Raw genomic sequence first — 17,437 nt, forward strand, 5'->3', positions numbered from 1 at the left:
CACACACAGAGCAACTGAATTTTATGACTTGTCACCGGAAAAATCGACGGCAACTGGATCCACGAAGTTGATTCGGTTTTGGTGGGAAAGAAAATTAAGAAAACCCACATCAATGATAACTCTTATAACAATAGAATAATTAAATGAAATCACCAGTAAAACAAGCCAAAGAGCTCCAATCAAACTCCCATTACGGATAACTTGTATTGATTAAAAATATTTACTTAAAAGTTTCTTTAGGATTCAAAGATTTTAGTTATATTTCCATGGTGTTGAAACTTACTTTCCAGTAGTCAAGTCAGTGTTTTTCGATGACAACCAAAGAGTATGGGAACTTTAAGGATTTTTACCAACAACCAAAGAGTATGGGAACTTTAAAGATTTTTACCAACGAATGACGACGTCGTGGCTTGTCATAACACATTTAGTATTATACCTTTTTGGTCATTTCAAATAGTCATAACTGTTTTACGTAAAAGTTTACCAAACATTATCATCTGCTTTTTTTTTTTTTTTTTTTTTTTTTTCAAAAGCATTTTTACAAAAAAATTTACCAAACACTATACTATTTTATTTCACAGATATTTATTCTCAGTACAGTAAAAACAACTTTTTTTCAAATCAAGCAATACCAAACCAACCTTCATTTTAAGAGTCGAGAAAACTCAGCATTTTAGTGTGAGCACACAAATATGGCTTCCACATTAAAGGATAAGTTTTGGCTATATAAATTGTCTTTCGTAACACTCATTGTGAAGTTAGCACTCCCCAACACAAACAGAGCCAAGATTCAAAAACCCGAATATCTAAGCCCTAATTTTCCCAAAAACCTCAGCTCATTTTAAAACCCCAAAAACCTAACTTGGGTTCTAGATCAGCGAGCGAGTGGCAATGACGAAGGTGTATGGAACAGGGCCGTACGATTTCAAGCGCCACCATGTCGCCGAGTACCCGCTCGAGTACCCGGTCGAGGCCAAGCCCGGTTCGGCGCTTCCTAGCTCGATAACCCTGTCGGAGATTCAGCGGGACCGGCTCACGATGATTGCCGCCGATAATTGGTCCAAAACCCTAGACGCGTCGAAGCCCAAGAAGCCCTTCGAACCGGAGCTAGTGAAGGTGATTTATCGGACGGAGTTGTCAGTTGAAGAGGGTCAGAGAAGGGCCGTCCCGTCACAGAGGGTGATGATTCTGGAGGTCAGTCAGTACTTGGAGAACTATCTGTGGCCAAATTTTGACCCCGAAACCGCGACCTTCGAGCACGTTATGTCCATGATTCTCATTGTCAATGAGAAGGTACTGTGTTTTGTAATTGTAATTTTGATGTTTCTGTACTGAGATTAGGGTATCTCTGGTTGCTAAGAAGCTGTTGGCTAGAAAACTAATCCAAGTAGTTATTTTTCGGGTTAGATAGTGGAACTATTCTTTCATTTTTCTGGTAGTTGGTCCCCAAAAGTTGGTCCTGAACGTTGAAATTATTGATATGTAGCATTTATAAACTGGTTTAATGGTTATGCATTTCTTGGTAATATTGCAACTAACAATTATGATTGAACTTGTGTATCTCAACTTTGGAATTGCAGTTTCGAGAGAATGTGGCAGCTTGGGCGTGCTTTTATGACCGGAAAGATGTGTTCAAAGGATTCCTTGAGAGGGTTCTTCGGCTTAAATCGGTTTGTGCTCGTTTTATCTGATTGCCATATTTCCTCATGCATGAATAATGGTCAACAGGATTGCTTCCTCATGTATGAATAATGGTGAAAAGGATTCTACTTTAATCCTAATTTCATTATCAAGAAAATCAGTATTAGTGACGTGTATTTGGTGCTATGAAACTTAAGTGACAATCATAGTTTGTGCATTATAGTATTGGTATATTAATATAGTTGGAGTGGTTTGTGTGATTCCTTCTTCATGATGATGAAACATTATCAAGGACACTATATCCTCGAGAGGAAAAACCAAAACAAACTATCATTTACCTACATCAGAAATACCACAAAACGCTTTGAAGACATATTAAGAAATAACATCATGCATTTGAAAATATAACAGAAAATGAGCTCTCCTTAAACTCTGAATCTCTGATGACACTGATCCCCAAAGGGAGGCGCACAAGCGAACCCTCTCCAACAATTAAGCTACCTTCTCACCCAATAGTGCTTTTGGATTTTGGCTTGTGCTGGCATGTTCTCATAGTAGTGTCCCACTTTCTGTTCTCCTGTCTATTTTTTCATATGATTTTGTCCCAAAACTTTTTCCTGGTGAGTTTTGAAAAGTGGAATGGAGAAGTTTACAAAATCTCTATTGTTTTTCTAACTCAATACTCCGGTGATTCTCTCCATAAGTTTGTTGCGTTCATGCATAGCAATCACACCTTGTTTGGTTTTTATATGTTGACCTTTGGTAAGCTTACCTGCTGGTGCACAATTCATTTGTTCTGTATATGATTACGGACATGGTTGCCATGCTCATTGCATTTTAATCAATTGTGGTCCACTTCGTAGCTGTTTCGTTTCGTGCTTGCTTTGAGATATACACAAGTAGCTTACTTAAAGTATAAACAGTATCAAATTTGCATGATGTATGATGAACCATCTGGTCATCGAGGATTCAGAAACTGATAGATGCTAATATTTGACTCAAGGTCAACAAAGTTGCTATATGGCCATAAATATAATGTATGTATGCTAGATTTTTTATTTTTTGTGTGTTTTTTTAGGAGAGGAGGAGAGGTTACTAAGGAGATACATTTAATTTGAATGACTTCTTCAGGTGTTTTATGTTTCAGACTTAAATTGATGCTTTTATGTTTGCAGGGAAGAGAGTTAAGCATAGCTGAGAAGACAAATTATTTAGTGTTCATGATTAATGCCTTTCAGGTATGGTAGCATCCTAATGTTTGGTTTTATACTTTATCCGATATGTCTAGTTCTAGAAAGATTTGTGGGCGGGCTACTTCCCATAGAGGGGTATATTAGTTTTTACATCCATAAGCATCAGTGTATTTATCCTTTCTCTAGTTTGTTAGTCTGGACAGTCCGTTTCGTAAGTCTAGAAACATTCATAATTTGCTTTTGTCAACTGTAGGTTGCTGTTCTTGTCTGCTTGTTTTATACTTTCAAATTATTCGTCATAAAATTTATCTGAGCATAAAAATTTATTCAAGTTCTGGTTTTGGCTTCAATGCTGACACATCTTATCTTTTATACATAAAGAGATAAGATACCTTTTGTGCACATCATCTATTGTTAATAGTATATGATTTGACCTTAGTAGAAGTTTAGCTCGCACACATGGTTCAGTTATCTTGACACAGCATCAGTTTTGTATATTGGTCATATGTGTAATGAGATTAATCACTGAATGTAGTTATAAACATACAATTAAGTCTTGATGCACTTATTTCGTTTAAGGATATGAATATTGTAGTGAAGTACTCAATTGATTTGGGTGATGCGGCAAAGTACTTAATATTATACAATACTGATTTTTTTTTTTTTTTTTTTTTTTGGTGACAGAGTTTGGAAGATGAGATCGTGAGCGATACTGTCCTTAGGTTAGCAAGTTTGCAATCTTGGCACAGTCTGTCCTACGGTCGTTTTCAGGTAACACATATGTTGTCTATTTTGAAAATATGTTTCTGTTATCATCCGAATTTTTATGTGACCTGTATTTTATTGTGCTTGATTTTCATTTTCATTCGCAGATGGAACTTTGTTTTAATCCTGATTTGATCAGGAAATGGAAAAGGATGATCAAGAGGGAGGCCAAAGAGGCTGCAAAACGCGGAGAGCCATTTGACCCTTCAACTACACTTGAAGTTCAGTTCTTGAGAAACCTCATTGAAGAGTTCCTCGAGGTTGTATTTCACACCAATAAATTCTGAGTAGTGCTTTGTGGTCTTTGATTGTCAATACTGAGGAATTAATGAAACTTTTAATTTTATTTTTGTGCCTGTTCTAGATACTTGATTCCAAGGTTTTAGCCCCGGATCCTATTATGAATGAAGATTATCACCTTGCTGATGCTATGCGTGTCGATGATGCTTGTGTTTTGTACTGTGAGAGGTTTATGGAATTTCTTATTGACCTCTTAAGCCAACTACCAACAAGGAGGTATATTTTGCAAATATGTTCATTTCCTTTCCCCGCTCTGTTTGATGCTTAATTTTTGAACTGATAGTAAGTTTTATCCTATTGCCGTTATATGTTTGGATCATGAGAGTTAGAGCTCAGTCCTTCATGCCCTATAGTTTTTCTTCTCTATTTATTACGTTGTTTCTGTCTTGTTGTGATTGTACATTGTTTCTATCTTGTTGTGATTGTAGGTACTTGAGGCCGCTTGTTTCTGATGTGGCTGTAGTTGCCAAATGCCACTTGAGTGCTCTGTATAGACACGAGAAGGGGAAACTCTTTGCACAGTTGGTTGACTTGCTGCAGTTTTATGAAGGATTTGAGATTAATGATCATGTTGGGACACAACTGACAGATGATGAGGTGCTTCAATCTCATTACGAACGCGTGCAATCTTTCCAGCTACTTGCATTTAAAAAGGTTCCTAAGGTCTGTATATAATCAGAGAAATAAAGAGACTCTGGTTTAAAGGAGTTGCTGCATTCTTTTCTGTGTTTTCCTCTATAGATTGGTGCTAGTGTTCTGAATATTTCTCCCCTTTTTGCTTGTAGTTGCAAGAGCTTGCATTGGCTAACATTGGTTCGATTGACAAGCGCAATGATCTCTCAAAGAAATTGTCTGTTCTTTCTCCTGGTGAATTGAAGAATTTGGTTTGTTCAAAGGTATGTATGACATTGATAGGCATGCTAGTTAAGATTCCATAGTTTGAAATTTTTTTCCCTGGATTGGTATTTATTTCTGCTAGTGAGTACTCAAGTGAACATTGTCTGTCCATGCCTTTTCTGTTTTGAGGACATACCTGTTGCAATCTGTATTTTCCTTTGTCTCTGAGTTAGCTAATTACTTGCTTGAGGAATGTCAGCTTTCCAATTTACTGTTCTCCATTTTCTCTCTTTTCTTTTCGGGTGTGTGCTGAGTTATGAACTCATCACTATGGATATTGTAAACTTCTGTTTTACTGATATATTTTTCTGTTTTGCAGCTGAAGCTGGTTTCAAGGGATGATCCATGGTCTGAAAGGGTTGATTTCCTTATTGAAGTCATGGTTTCCTTTTTTGAAAAGCAACAGTCTCAAAAGGAAAAAATAAATGCCCTTCCACTGTACCCAAATGAGCTCATCATGTGGGATGAAAGCCTTGTGCCAAGCATCAATTACTCTGGAGAAGGTTGTCTGGCCCTTCCAAAACTGAACTTACAATTTTTAACATTACATGATTATCTCCTCAGAAATTTCAATCTCTTTCGTCTCGAATCAACATATGAGATTCGTGAGGATATTCAGGAGGTTGTTCCGCATCTTCATGCATACATTAATAATGAAGGAGAAACTGCTTTTCGTGGTTGGTCAAGGATGGCAGTGCCGATCAAAGATTTTAAGATCAGTGAGGTAAAACAGCCAAATATTGGAGAAGTCAAGCCAGCTGCTGTGACAGCAGAAATTACTTTTAGCATTTCTAGTTATAGAGGACAGATGAGATCAGAATGGAATGCTCTTAAAGAGCATGATGTCCTTTTTTTACTTTCTATTCGTCCTTCCTTTGAGCCTCTAAGTGCAGAAGAGGATGGCAAGGCGAACGTGCCCCAGAGGCTTGGTCTTCAGTATGTACGGGGATGTGAAGTCATTGAGATTCGAGATGATGAGGGAACTCTAATGAACGATTTTACTGGAAGGATTAAACGGGATGAGTGGAAGCCTCCAAAAGGAGAACTGAGAACTGTGACCGTTGCTTTAGATACAGCACAATACCACATGGATGTCAGCAACATTGCTGCAAAAGGCGCAGAAGATGTTTATGGGACATTCAATATATTGATGAGGAGAAAGCCCAAGGAAAATAACTTTAAAGCAATTTTGGAATCCATTAGAGATCTTATGAATGAATATTGTATTGTTCCGGACTGGTTGCACAACATTTTTCTGGGGTATGGTAATCCTTCTGCTGCACAATGGACTAATATGCCAGATCTTTTGGAAACTGTGGATTTTAAAGATACTTTCCTTGATGCAGACCATTTGAAAGAATGTTTTCCAGATGATCAGGTTTGCCTATATACTGTCTTTATTTCTGATGTCTCTGGAATTTTTTGTTTGTCTGTCTGTTCTCCTGGAGGGTGATCTGACTAAAGACTTTCTTGTTTACATGTCCACTATTTAGGTTTGTTTTATTAGTCCAGATGGCACAGAAAACTTGAATCCAAGGCCTCCTTTTCGAATAACACTTCCCAAGACGATGAGAAGCAACACCAATGCTCTTCCAGGGAATAAGAAATCTACTAATGATGTCCCCATGGATAATTCCGATAGTGAGAAAGAAAAAATTGTTGTTGAAGCATACACACCTCCTGACCCAGGTCCGTATCCCCAAGATCAGCCAAGGAAGAACTCTGTTAAATTTACACCCACTCAGGTAGTTATTCCTTTTTTTTACCTTGTGCAGCTATATATTATGATCATGTACAGTCTGTTTTCTTTTATTGCAATATACCAACTTGTAAAATTGATGTAAAATCCTTGGATGAATAAGAAACCATTAATAAGAAACTACATTATTAAGGTATAGGTAATTAAGCTTTTTTACAGTTTCAATGATTCTGTTCAAATCACATGGTAACACCATACTAGTAATATGATATATGAATTTGTAGGTTGTTCTACTTTTAGATATTTTTCCCATCTTTTAGTTGTGAAGTTAAAGTAACAAACTTTTAATTAGGAAGCAATGTTTGTGCCATTTAGTCTCTGTATTAATAATTTCTAATCATCCTTGTTGTGTAGGTCGGAGCAATCATCTCAGGTATTCAGCCAGGACTAACAATGGTCGTGGGTCCACCTGGTACAGGAAAAACTGATACCGCTGTCCAAATTCTGAACGTTCTTTATCATAATTGTCCGTCTCAGAGAACATTGATAATTACTCATTCAAACCAGGCTCTAAATGACCTTTTTGAGAAGATTATGCAGGTTCATATTTCTATCTTTTAGGGTGTTAATTCCTGCCTATAGCTATTTTCTATGTTGTCACAAGTTTTTAATATTTCCCTGTTTGCTGTTTTAGAGGGATGTGCCTGCACGCTATCTTCTTCGACTTGGGCAAGGAGAGCAAGAGCTAGCAACTGATCTGGACTTCAGCCGACAAGGCCGTGTCAATGCCATGCTTGTGCGGCGCTTAGAGTTGCTAAGTGAAGTGGAAAGGCTGGCTAGATCACTCCAGTTGCCTGAGGATGTAGGTTATACATGTGAAACTGCTGGGTACTTTTGGTTGCTTCATGTTTACTCGCATTGGGAGCAATTCCTTGCTGCTTGTAAGGAGAATAAAGATAAAACATCATTCGTTAAAGATCGTTTTCCCTTCAAGGATTTCTTCTCCAACACACCGAAACCAGTCTTTACTGGTGAGTCATTTGAGAAAGATATGCGGGCAGCCAAGGGTTGCTTTCGTCATCTGAAGACCATGTTTCAAGAGCTTGAAGAGTGTAGGGCATTTGAGTTACTGAAGTCTACTGCTGATCGAGCAAATTACCTGATGACCAAGCAGGCAAAGATAGTTGCCATGACATGCACTCATGCAGCTCTAAAGAGAAAGGATTTCCTTGGGTTAGGTTTCAAGTATGACAACTTGCTCATGGAAGAAAGTGCTCAAATTTTGGAGATTGAAACTTTCATACCAATGTTGCTCCAGAGGCAGGAAGATGGTTATGCTCGGCTTAAACGCTGTATCCTGATTGGTGATCATCACCAGTTGCCTCCTGTTGTTAAGAATATAGCATTCCAAAAATACAGCCACATGGATCAGAGTCTCTTTACTAGGTTTGTACGTTTGGGCATTCCTTATATTGAACTTAATGCCCAGGGTAGAGCCAGGCCAAGTATAGCCAAACTGTACAACTGGAGATACAGAGATCTGGGTGACCTTCCATATGTAAAGGAGGGTGCCATATTTCATAGAGCAAATTCTGGATTTTCCTATGAATACCAGTTGGTGGATGTGCCAGATTACAATGGCAGAGGTGAATCTACACCTTCACCTTATTTCTTCCAAAATGTGGGGGAAGCAGAATACATTGTCAGTGTCTACATTTATATGCGTCTACTTGGGTACCCTGCAAGCAAAATCTCCATATTGACCACTTACAATGGCCAGAAGCTTTTAATCCGTGATGTTATCAACAGACGTTGTGCTCCTTATGACTTCATAGGCCCTCCCAGCAAGGTAAGAATAAGATCACCACTTTCACTATGCAATTTGCAGATGTTATTGACCTTTAAAATGCGTTAGAATGCGAATGTATCAAATTGAACATCAGGCACACTAATGAAATACAAACATAGTAGATGTTAAAGAAATAAGAATTGAACAGTCCATTTGTGAAATCTAAAGGTCTGTCAACAAGTTGGTGTCTCTGTAGGCTAGTTTAGTTCTCGTTGATCCCTTGGAACAAATGGCCAGGGACCTGTAAAGTGTCTTATACGGTATTGTTAAGGCATTTTGGGCTTTCTGACAGTTCTGACAGAAATAAGTTTCATTCATCCTTACTCATTAGCTCTGCTAACTTTGCAATTTTACGCTGTGTGATCGCTTTAGTAAACTATTGTTTCTGTTGACCTTTGTGATCTCATTGGTAAAATAATGTTTTAATTGTGCACTGTTATCAGGTTACAACAGTTGATAAATTTCAAGGTCAGCAAAATGATTTTATACTGCTCTCTCTTGTGCGTACTCGCATTGTGGGTCACCTTCGTGATGTTAGGAGATTGATTGTTGCAATGTCTCGTGCCCGACTGGGTCTTTATGTGTTTTGCCGTCGTTCTTTGTTTGAACAATGCTACGAACTTCAGCCTACATTTCAACGTCTACTTCAGAGACCTGATCACCTTGCCCTTAATTTGAATGAGATTACATCAAACACTGAGCGTCACGTTGAAGAAACTGGTCCTATTCATCTTGTCAGCAGTGTTGATGAGATGATTGGTATCTACCAGCAGCTTTATGAGGTATGCTTTCCTGTGGTGCATTCAATTTTCCTTTTTCGTCATATTTTGATTTGAGGAGCAGATGGTGAGCCGGTAAATATTAAAAATATCTTGATTAGTGGAGTGCCCTTTGGACCTGCGTAAGTGTATCATCCGTATTTATGAATTTCAATCCCATGCAATTAAAATCAAATTATAAATTGGTCTCCTAATATGAATTTCAATCTCAAGGTTTCTAAGCCTTTCACTTTCGTATGTATTTATTATTTAAACATCGGGGTCATCTCCCTATATCTGATGCCCTTAAAATTAACTACCCTCCAAATTTTAAAATATATTATTTAAACGTTTCTAAGCCTTCATTTGTGTCTGTATTTGCTAAATTTCAACAAATTTGACTTGCCATCACCGTGCCATTTTTTATTTGTGTTCAGTAGAGTGAAAGGTCCATGCGATTTAACTCAAAATTTACTAATTGACTGGAATTTTCTTAATTCTTTTTTTCAGGTAAAGTTTCATCAGTACATGCCTTATTCAGGTCAAGTAGGTGAACTCCTTCCGATTGATACAGATGCGCACCATCCCATGGATACAGATATGCCTGAAACTTCCGAAGGGGCACCAGAGGATAATGCCCAGCATGGAAGCAATATGGAAGAAGACACTAAAGGCGATGTTGTTGCCAATGGGCAGAACACAGAATCATCATTCGAGAACCATTCAAATGGGGAGACAGATGCTAAAGCTAGCGTGCCACCCGAAAGCAATTCTGACGAAACAGAATTGGAAGGGTAGTGCTCGACAGTGGTCCCATTTGGATTTTATTTTGTGTAATCTTCAGATCTGCTAATCTACTCGAGTCAAGTGCAGTCCTTTCGTTGTATGGATGCCACTCATGAACGCCGCAATACACCTCAGATTATGATGCTCTGGTAGCTAGTGAGCCTGCAAGTGATGACTAGCTTGTGAGCCAGTAGTAGTAAAGAAGCATAGTCTCTCTAAACGTCAACGGCCACACTTGTGCCGTGTGGGGATGTTTGTTGGCGCTTGTCGGACGAAGAAGTGGATTCTGAGGTTTGGAAATTAATTTGAGAGTTTTTCTGTAGGGTCCCAAATGTATGCAGAAACCATAGGAACTCTACATGTTTTTGGCTGACTGTTTCTAAAGTAGGTGAAATCCTTCTGTAGCATTGACACAACTGTATCTTCGACAATCTTTACGATATATTAGCTTGCAAATGAATTAAGATGTAATGTTGTGGGATGGACGTCATTAGTTGCTTAGTTACTTGATTACAGGTTGCGTTTTAGTTTCTTGATTACTCGTTGCATTTTCCGGCAGCTATTTCCGGTCATGCTATTGCCATATGTTCGTTATGGTCAAGAAATTCATGATGCTACAACTTGGACCACAAACCAAACACAGGAACGTAACCCGAAGCACAGACGAAAATATAGAAACACCATATTTAACATGGTACTTAGGCATTAACAGTGCATCTTTCTTAGTGTTAAAACAAAATGTGATTTGGCTTTGGTAAATAGAAAGATTCCTAGATATCAGGCGCGGCCTCATCTGTTAATAACGTTAGAAAGCATGCAACTTGCCTTCTACAATAGAGTTTTACACAAGTGCAATTGCATGTGGTGTCTTCAAAATAGTGTGGTGTCTCGCTATCCCAATTTCTTAGAACTCGACAAATTTGCCCTCATTAAGAACTCTACTAAAAGCCAAAACCATACCAATACCCCAAACAAAAAAACTGATGAAGAGGCAACTGACATAACAGTAATAGACAGATTATACCAAGCAAATTTTCACAAATCATAACAAAAGAATCCTTATATACTCTTAATTCTTCATATGTAGAGGAGAGTGTACAAACATTGCTTCAAAAACAAACGTTTGGTTAGGAATTTGGTCATATATATACTCTCCAACTTAAGCCATAAACCAGCTGTAGTAGTCTCATCATCCACCTCATGAAGAACTTTGTTAGATAGTGACAACATGATTACACTATGTCCTCGGTCTAAGGCGTCTTCTTCTTTATGAGACCAATCTTTTGGCAAGGCTTCCAAACCCTTTAGCACCTTAAGCAACCCTTGTTGAACTAGCACATTTTGTATCTTCGCACACCAAAGGCTAAAAAATCATTCATTCCATTGAATTTATCCTTTGACTAATTGACTTACTCATACTTCCAGCTAGTTTCGATCTCTTACCATAGCATTTTTGTTTAAACTAGCGTATCCAAGTCTTTGACCTGACTAATCACTGGCGGCGCAAACACCCCCCCCCCCCCCCCCCCCCTGCGGCGACCCATAACATTTGGGAAGTGAAAAACTCTAGCATTTTGCTATGTGGGTACCGTGGGAAAGAATCACCTGGGAGCAAACCAAGGACCTGACCACTAGACCAACAACTCTTAGGTTTCTCTTACTACAGCATTTCTTGGTGATTATTCAAGGAAATTGAACACCAAACCTATCTCATTTCTCTATCATTACCCCTCACCCTTCAATTCCATCACCAATTAGGCTATATCATTTGGAGGATCCAATTAACATTTCTCTGCAATGTTCTAATAACAATTTGGATACTTTTTTTTGTTTTAAAAACAAAAATAACAAAATATCTAGTTGGCAATAAACATATCATATTCTAGTGCATGTTAACAGAAACAATTGGCATTTTTTTTAGAAAACTTTAACGACAAGCTACTGGTACTGTTCATTTTAATGAAAAATCACATTTTTATACTAAAAAGTCAATCATGGTACTATTCACTTTATCCTTTATTTTGCCTTTATTGGTCAATAGAAACAATTGGCATTTTACTAACTATTCTTTCAATTTTGCACCATCGAAATACCTTCCAAAGTACTACAAATAGTTGGGTACATCAAATGTCACAATACAAGTGGTTGAATACTTGAAAGAAAAAAAAAAAAAAAAAATCAACCGCTTGTTCTGTAAGACTTGGTGTTCCGGGCATACTGAAAATCAACGTTATATGGCATTTTGTATCCAATACTGAGTTGTCATATACAATAGTAATGTATTATTGAATTGAGACGCCACGTGACAATAAATTTGTTTCATGTAAATTCGTCTCCTTTTAGTCGCAAGTTTTAAAGGGCATACCAAGTCAAAGTTACCCAATTTCTTACCTATTTACAACATTGCCATTCTCCCTCACCAAAACGCAAATGCGTTAAGCGTACTCACATAAATTAACAAACAAAACACAACGAAAATTTGCAAAGGGAGTCCAAGAAAACGTACACAACAAGAAACTAAATGAAGCAATGTAATTCCAATCTGAATTCATATAATACACAAATGTGTTAAGCTGAGCCCGACAGAGCTTTAAAAATTCAAATTACAATCGGTTAACGCATTGAATGTCGAAAGTTTTGAGCAAACTTGAATGCAGAAAATTGCTCTCCATGCCAATCCTTCAACACCAAGCCTGGCATGATCAGTATAAATAGAGGCCATGAGGAGAGGGTTAGAGCATCAGTTCTAAACAGCCTCAAGCCGAAATTCCTTTTGGAATTTCTCCCTGACACCCTTCACATATCTCTCTCCCTAAAGTTCAGTTCTACAAGGAGAAGGCGAGAGAGAACTACATCGGTTTGATCCCCGTGCTAGGGCAAATGTTACAGTCCTACAAATGGTGGCACTCGTGCTTGAGAACAAAGAAGGCTCGTAATAACGAGATGGTAGTCCGGGATTCGTTAATTCCTCTAGTTTTACCCTATAGAAATTCCATATTATATGCTTGATTTTCTAACATCCTATGTCAAGCTCCTTGAGAACAAGTCAAAAGAGAAGGGTAACTGGAAAGATATTACCATAGCATTTCATAACAAGTAGACAGAATAATATTTGTTCAAGAATATAAATGTTTAGCTCGGCTCAATCTCAATGGTGAGCCAGAAGGGAACTTAATGACATAAATCTGCTTAAACCCTAACTTAAATGGAAAGAAAACCACCACCAATTATCATACCAAGTAACAAAAAACACTACTGATATCACCACAATCCTTCACATGCTCCTATATCTTCACAAGGTCTTGACTGTTGATCATCCAAAGGAATCTCCTCTTAGCACAATATCCTCATTCAGAATGATACATCAGCCCGTTTGTAATCCAGAAATGATATCCATATCAAGCTTTTCAGGATCAGATAACAATGTGGTGACCATCAAGAAATAAAAGATGATTAAGCGGCAAGTGGTTACAAAAGATATGGTGTTGTATATGACATGGAGGGGGAATAATTATAAACCTTGGTCAGGGCTGAGATTTTTTTGGAGCACTTCTCCGGAGCAGCAGTTGAAACTTTGGTGCAGGCTTTTTCACCCCCACCTCTTTGTGACCCAGATGCAATAATCACATTAAGCCTTTCGGAATCAGATGATAATGCAATGTCCTTCAAGATACAAAACATGATAAGTGGACCAGTCGTTACAAAGGACACAATAATATGATGTAGAGAAAGAAAAATTACAAACCTTGGTCGAGCCTGAAATTGTTTTGGAGCACCCCTCAGGAGCAGCAGCAGCCGCCACTGCCCCATGCGTGCTGGTGCAGGCTTTTTCACCCCTGCTTTCCTGCACCAGCATTGGGGAAAAGTTCAGTAATTCCTATTCTGAATCATAAGCAGCCTCTTCAACATCGTAAACTTCTCCATCCTCATCAACTTCATCATCACCAAACTCATCAAACGACCTTATATCAAGCTGGTAGCGGAGAAGCCCTCCAATACCCCCAAAACCTGTGACAAACTCAAGAGCACAACCAAAACGCTTGTACTCATCAGCAAACCATTCCAACAGTGACATCTTCTCCTGAATCTTTAGCTCTCCTTGGCTGGCAGGATCTTGAAAGTTGCTCATATTTTGTTCCTGCTCCTTGTCGAAATATTTCACAACAATCTCATCAGTCTTTGAATTCTTTAACACATACCTATCGATCTCCAGATTTTCCCACACAGTAAGTGTCTTAATTGCTCCCATCTCCAAAGCCTTTAGTGTGTCCTCTACGCCAACAACATACTTTCCTGTATCCTCATTAACCTCTTTAAAGTATTTACCTAATAAGATCTGCTCCTGTATAAATTTCACATTGGACAGAAATTCAGCAGACAGCTTAATAGCCTGATTGAATCCATCCTCTCCTCCATAAGAAATATCCACCACTTTCAGTATTTTCGCCTGCAGACGGGGATCAAACTTACCCGACTCACTAAGCTTAGTTTTGAAATCAGCTGATCCAGCCAGTATTAATCCTTTAACATTGGGCTGGTTAGTGGCTGGATCAATAAACAAACTTTTGGCAAGCTCTGCTGTCTTGATAACATGGTTGTCGCGTGCTTCCTCTCCAAGGCGAGCAAATCGAAGAGCTGATTGCCCCACCTCTTCCGTGTTTCTTTGGCAGGTCAATGCGATACTTCTGAAGAACCTCCCTTACGTTACCACTCAATGTCCCGAAAAGAGTCCCCCTACCATCCATGATAATGAAACCAAATTTTTCACCACATTCTAAGAGTTCATTCAGAGCTTCGGTATGGAACTTGTTGTCACAGAGGTAAAGAGACACATTGATCGGCTTCAAAGGCTCGAAATCAAACGTGACCTTCTTTTCATTGCCATCTTCGGTAGCAATGGTTCCTGTAAACAGAGCAAGGCCATTTGGAGGAACCTTGTTATAGAGCTTGAGCCGCTGCTGAGCTGATGTAATTGCACCTTGAACAGACTGACGATTCACCCTACTTTTGATATTCGAAGCTGATCCTAATTCATCACTAAGCATCTTCGTAACTCGAGGTATTTTATCACGGGGAGGAATGATGAGAGAAATCATACTGGTGCCATTGCCCCTTGCAGCTTCAAGTCCCTTGATCAGTTTCTTAATTCTCCATAGCTCAATGTTCTTATCAGGAGTCTCATGAGCATCGGCCATCATGAAGATGGATCGAGTACGAAAACAGTTGGAGCAAACAATTAACAGCCTGACCTACAACAAAACATTATACACACACAATTAGCACGACGACTTCAAGATCGAACTGAATTTATCAGAAGAAGATAAAGTCACCAAAAACAAAAAATTGAAAAAATAAAAAACTCAAATACAAAACCCGTACGGGAAGCCAAGCAATTAAAATTGGAAGGAGAGAAATAAGCATTAAGCAAGCAGCATATAATTATATACATGAGATTATTAGATGACATTCACAATCCATCCCTACAAACTTATGGATGATATCTTGCCACAAAATTAGGTTGTACTGATCCAGCCAAAAATTAAAACAATTATAGCCATGAATCTTGATTGCAAATAAATTCCTGATCACGTCTACCGCACCCATTCTCGAAATTTATTGCATTCCAAGCCGGCCTTGATGGCAATCGAAACACTATGTGAACATGTTGCACACAATGCTTATTGTTTAATATCTGTTATACGCTATGCATGTCGACCCTCCTGTACATATTTTACTTTCGACAATGTTATTTTTTAGGAACAATATTAGAAAGTAAGAAATTAGACTGCTGAAAAAGCAAAAAAATCCCTAATCAATAATTCAAACCTACGTACATAATCTGAAGAAGAAGAAGAAGAAGAAGAAAATCCTAAACAGAACGATGAAACACAAGAAAATATGAGTAAAAAGAAGAAGAAATTCGAAAAAAGCAAACTGACCGGACGGATACTGATACTAAACGGCGGCGGCGGAGCAGGGAAGAGAGACTCAGAGCAGTGAGGATACAGACCCAACACCCCTCTCTTTCTCTTGAATTTCTCAGAGCAGTTACGCTCGCCAGAAGGTGTCTCACTCTTTCCTTTTTCCACTCGGAATCCAATTACTTGGTCGTCAAGTCACGGCTGTCACGCGGTAGGTCTCCAACCAAAAAAATAATAATAAAATAAGTCCACGCGGTGGGTTTTCATGCGTGATCCGATGGGGTTTTGGGCCGAAACTGGATGGGCTTTAAAACCTCGTGCCAGTCAAATAAACCCATTTCAAAGAGCTCACTTTTTTTTATCTAATTGGAAACAATTTTTGTTTATTTATTTTAGATCAATCTAAACAATTTTTTAGTTAATTCTAAATTTTTCATTAATTTCTTGCCAGGAGGATTCTTGTCGGATCCTCATTGTGAGGATCTCGGGGAACCTCCAATCACATCCGTTCATCGTACATCGTGTAATCAGAAATCGTTGTAAATTTTTTTATTTAAAATTGAATATAAACAGTACTGACAAAAATTGGCTGTATGATGTACGATGAATAGATGTGATTAGAGGATTCGGCGAGGATCCTCTCTCAATTTTTGGGGCTACTCAAGACAAGTTGGTCATGTTCTTGCCAACGCGAGAGTTTTAAATTATTATTTGATAGAGTTGGACAATTTCGGGGATTAAAGGGAGTATATATGTAATTAAGCATTTAGTCTATCTCCAAGTTTGAGTTTCAGATAGTAAGTGAGATAAAGTTTGAATTTTAGAGAGATTTAGCCTTTAGAGTATCCAATCATATGTTGTCTTTTAAAATCAAATTTTAGCTTAAAATTTAAAATTTATTTTGGATGTAGAAGTTCCCTATAAAAATTTTAAGGCCATCGTGCCATTGAATCTAGGGACTAATAATTTTGTTTTAAATTATTATTTTTAGTTCAATTTGATACTTCTTAAAAACTGAAAAATCTTCGATTATCTTATGAATATTTAACACGCATTTCAATAATCATCTGACTTGTACCAATATTCAAGGATTATTGAGGTGAAAATACTTGATTCATAAAAGTCTTGACATACTCTACTTGAGTATACGACAGTTAAAAAACAAGAGTAACTTCAAGTCACACCTCCTACATAAGTACATACGTGCAACGCACCTTGAAGTTGTGACATTTGTAGACACCAAACTTTTACAAGTATGAATCAAAAGTTCAATTATGCAAAAGAAAAGTCAAATTATTCTACAAAGAGATAAGTGGATCTAAAGCATTATCTCTTGTTGTGTATAATTGTAACTAGTTTGTGAAGAAAGCTCCAATGTGCATACAATTGGGGTACGAAGCTTCAAGTGGGTTGCTCACACAACTTCTGATTAAAAGCACCGAGAGAAAGAAAACCAATAAGAAATTCCAAAGCTCTGCCAAATTGCATTACAGTTTCCAACTTTAGTTTCGTCAACTTCCTCCAGCCACACCACAAATTCAAAAAGCACTTTCCAGATTCTTTATCATATTTGTGAAAAATCATCAAGCCCCACTCACACGAGCTAGTTCCTTACCACCAAAACAAAA

At 38.0% G+C, this 17,437-nt stretch overlaps 1 protein-coding gene and 1 pseudogene across 1 annotated transcript; one reads left to right on the forward strand and one right to left on the reverse strand.

Moving 5' to 3' along the window:
• The first annotated feature begins 720 nt into the window (after positions 1-720).
• Positions 721-10,354, forward strand: LOC137735144 (uncharacterized). Its single transcript, XM_068474533.1, has 14 exons — positions 721-1,293; positions 1,581-1,670; positions 2,817-2,879; positions 3,519-3,605; positions 3,707-3,859; positions 3,964-4,115; positions 4,328-4,562; positions 4,685-4,795; positions 5,116-6,174; positions 6,290-6,541; positions 6,910-7,095; positions 7,190-8,344; positions 8,788-9,126; positions 9,613-10,354. The coding sequence occupies exons 1-14, from the start codon at positions 892-894 to the stop codon at positions 9,898-9,900; spliced, it is 4,572 nt and encodes a 1,523-aa protein (XP_068330634.1). The 5' UTR covers positions 721-891; the 3' UTR covers positions 9,901-10,354.
• Positions 10,355-13,641: 3,287 nt separating this feature from the next.
• LOC137733147 (eukaryotic peptide chain release factor subunit 1-3-like) lies at positions 13,642-15,281 on the reverse strand (annotated as a pseudogene).
• Positions 15,282-17,437: the final 2,156 nt, after the last annotated feature.

This window comes from Pyrus communis, chromosome 5 (assembly GCF_963583255.1).
Source record: "Pyrus communis chromosome 5, drPyrComm1.1, whole genome shotgun sequence".
Taxonomy (NCBI): Eukaryota; Viridiplantae; Streptophyta; class Magnoliopsida; order Rosales; family Rosaceae; genus Pyrus; species Pyrus communis.

Coding starts and splice junctions, on each gene's coding strand:
- LOC137735144 (XM_068474533.1), top strand. CDS start 892: ATGACGAAGGTGTATGGAACAGGGCCGTACGATTTCAAGCGCCACCAT. Junction 4,563..4,684: donor CATTTAAAAAGGTTCCTAAG/GTCTGTATATAA, acceptor TTTTGCTTGTAG/TTGCAAGAGCTTGCATTGGC. Junction 8,345..8,787: donor TCATAGGCCCTCCCAGCAAG/GTAAGAATAAGA, acceptor CACTGTTATCAG/GTTACAACAGTTGATAAATT.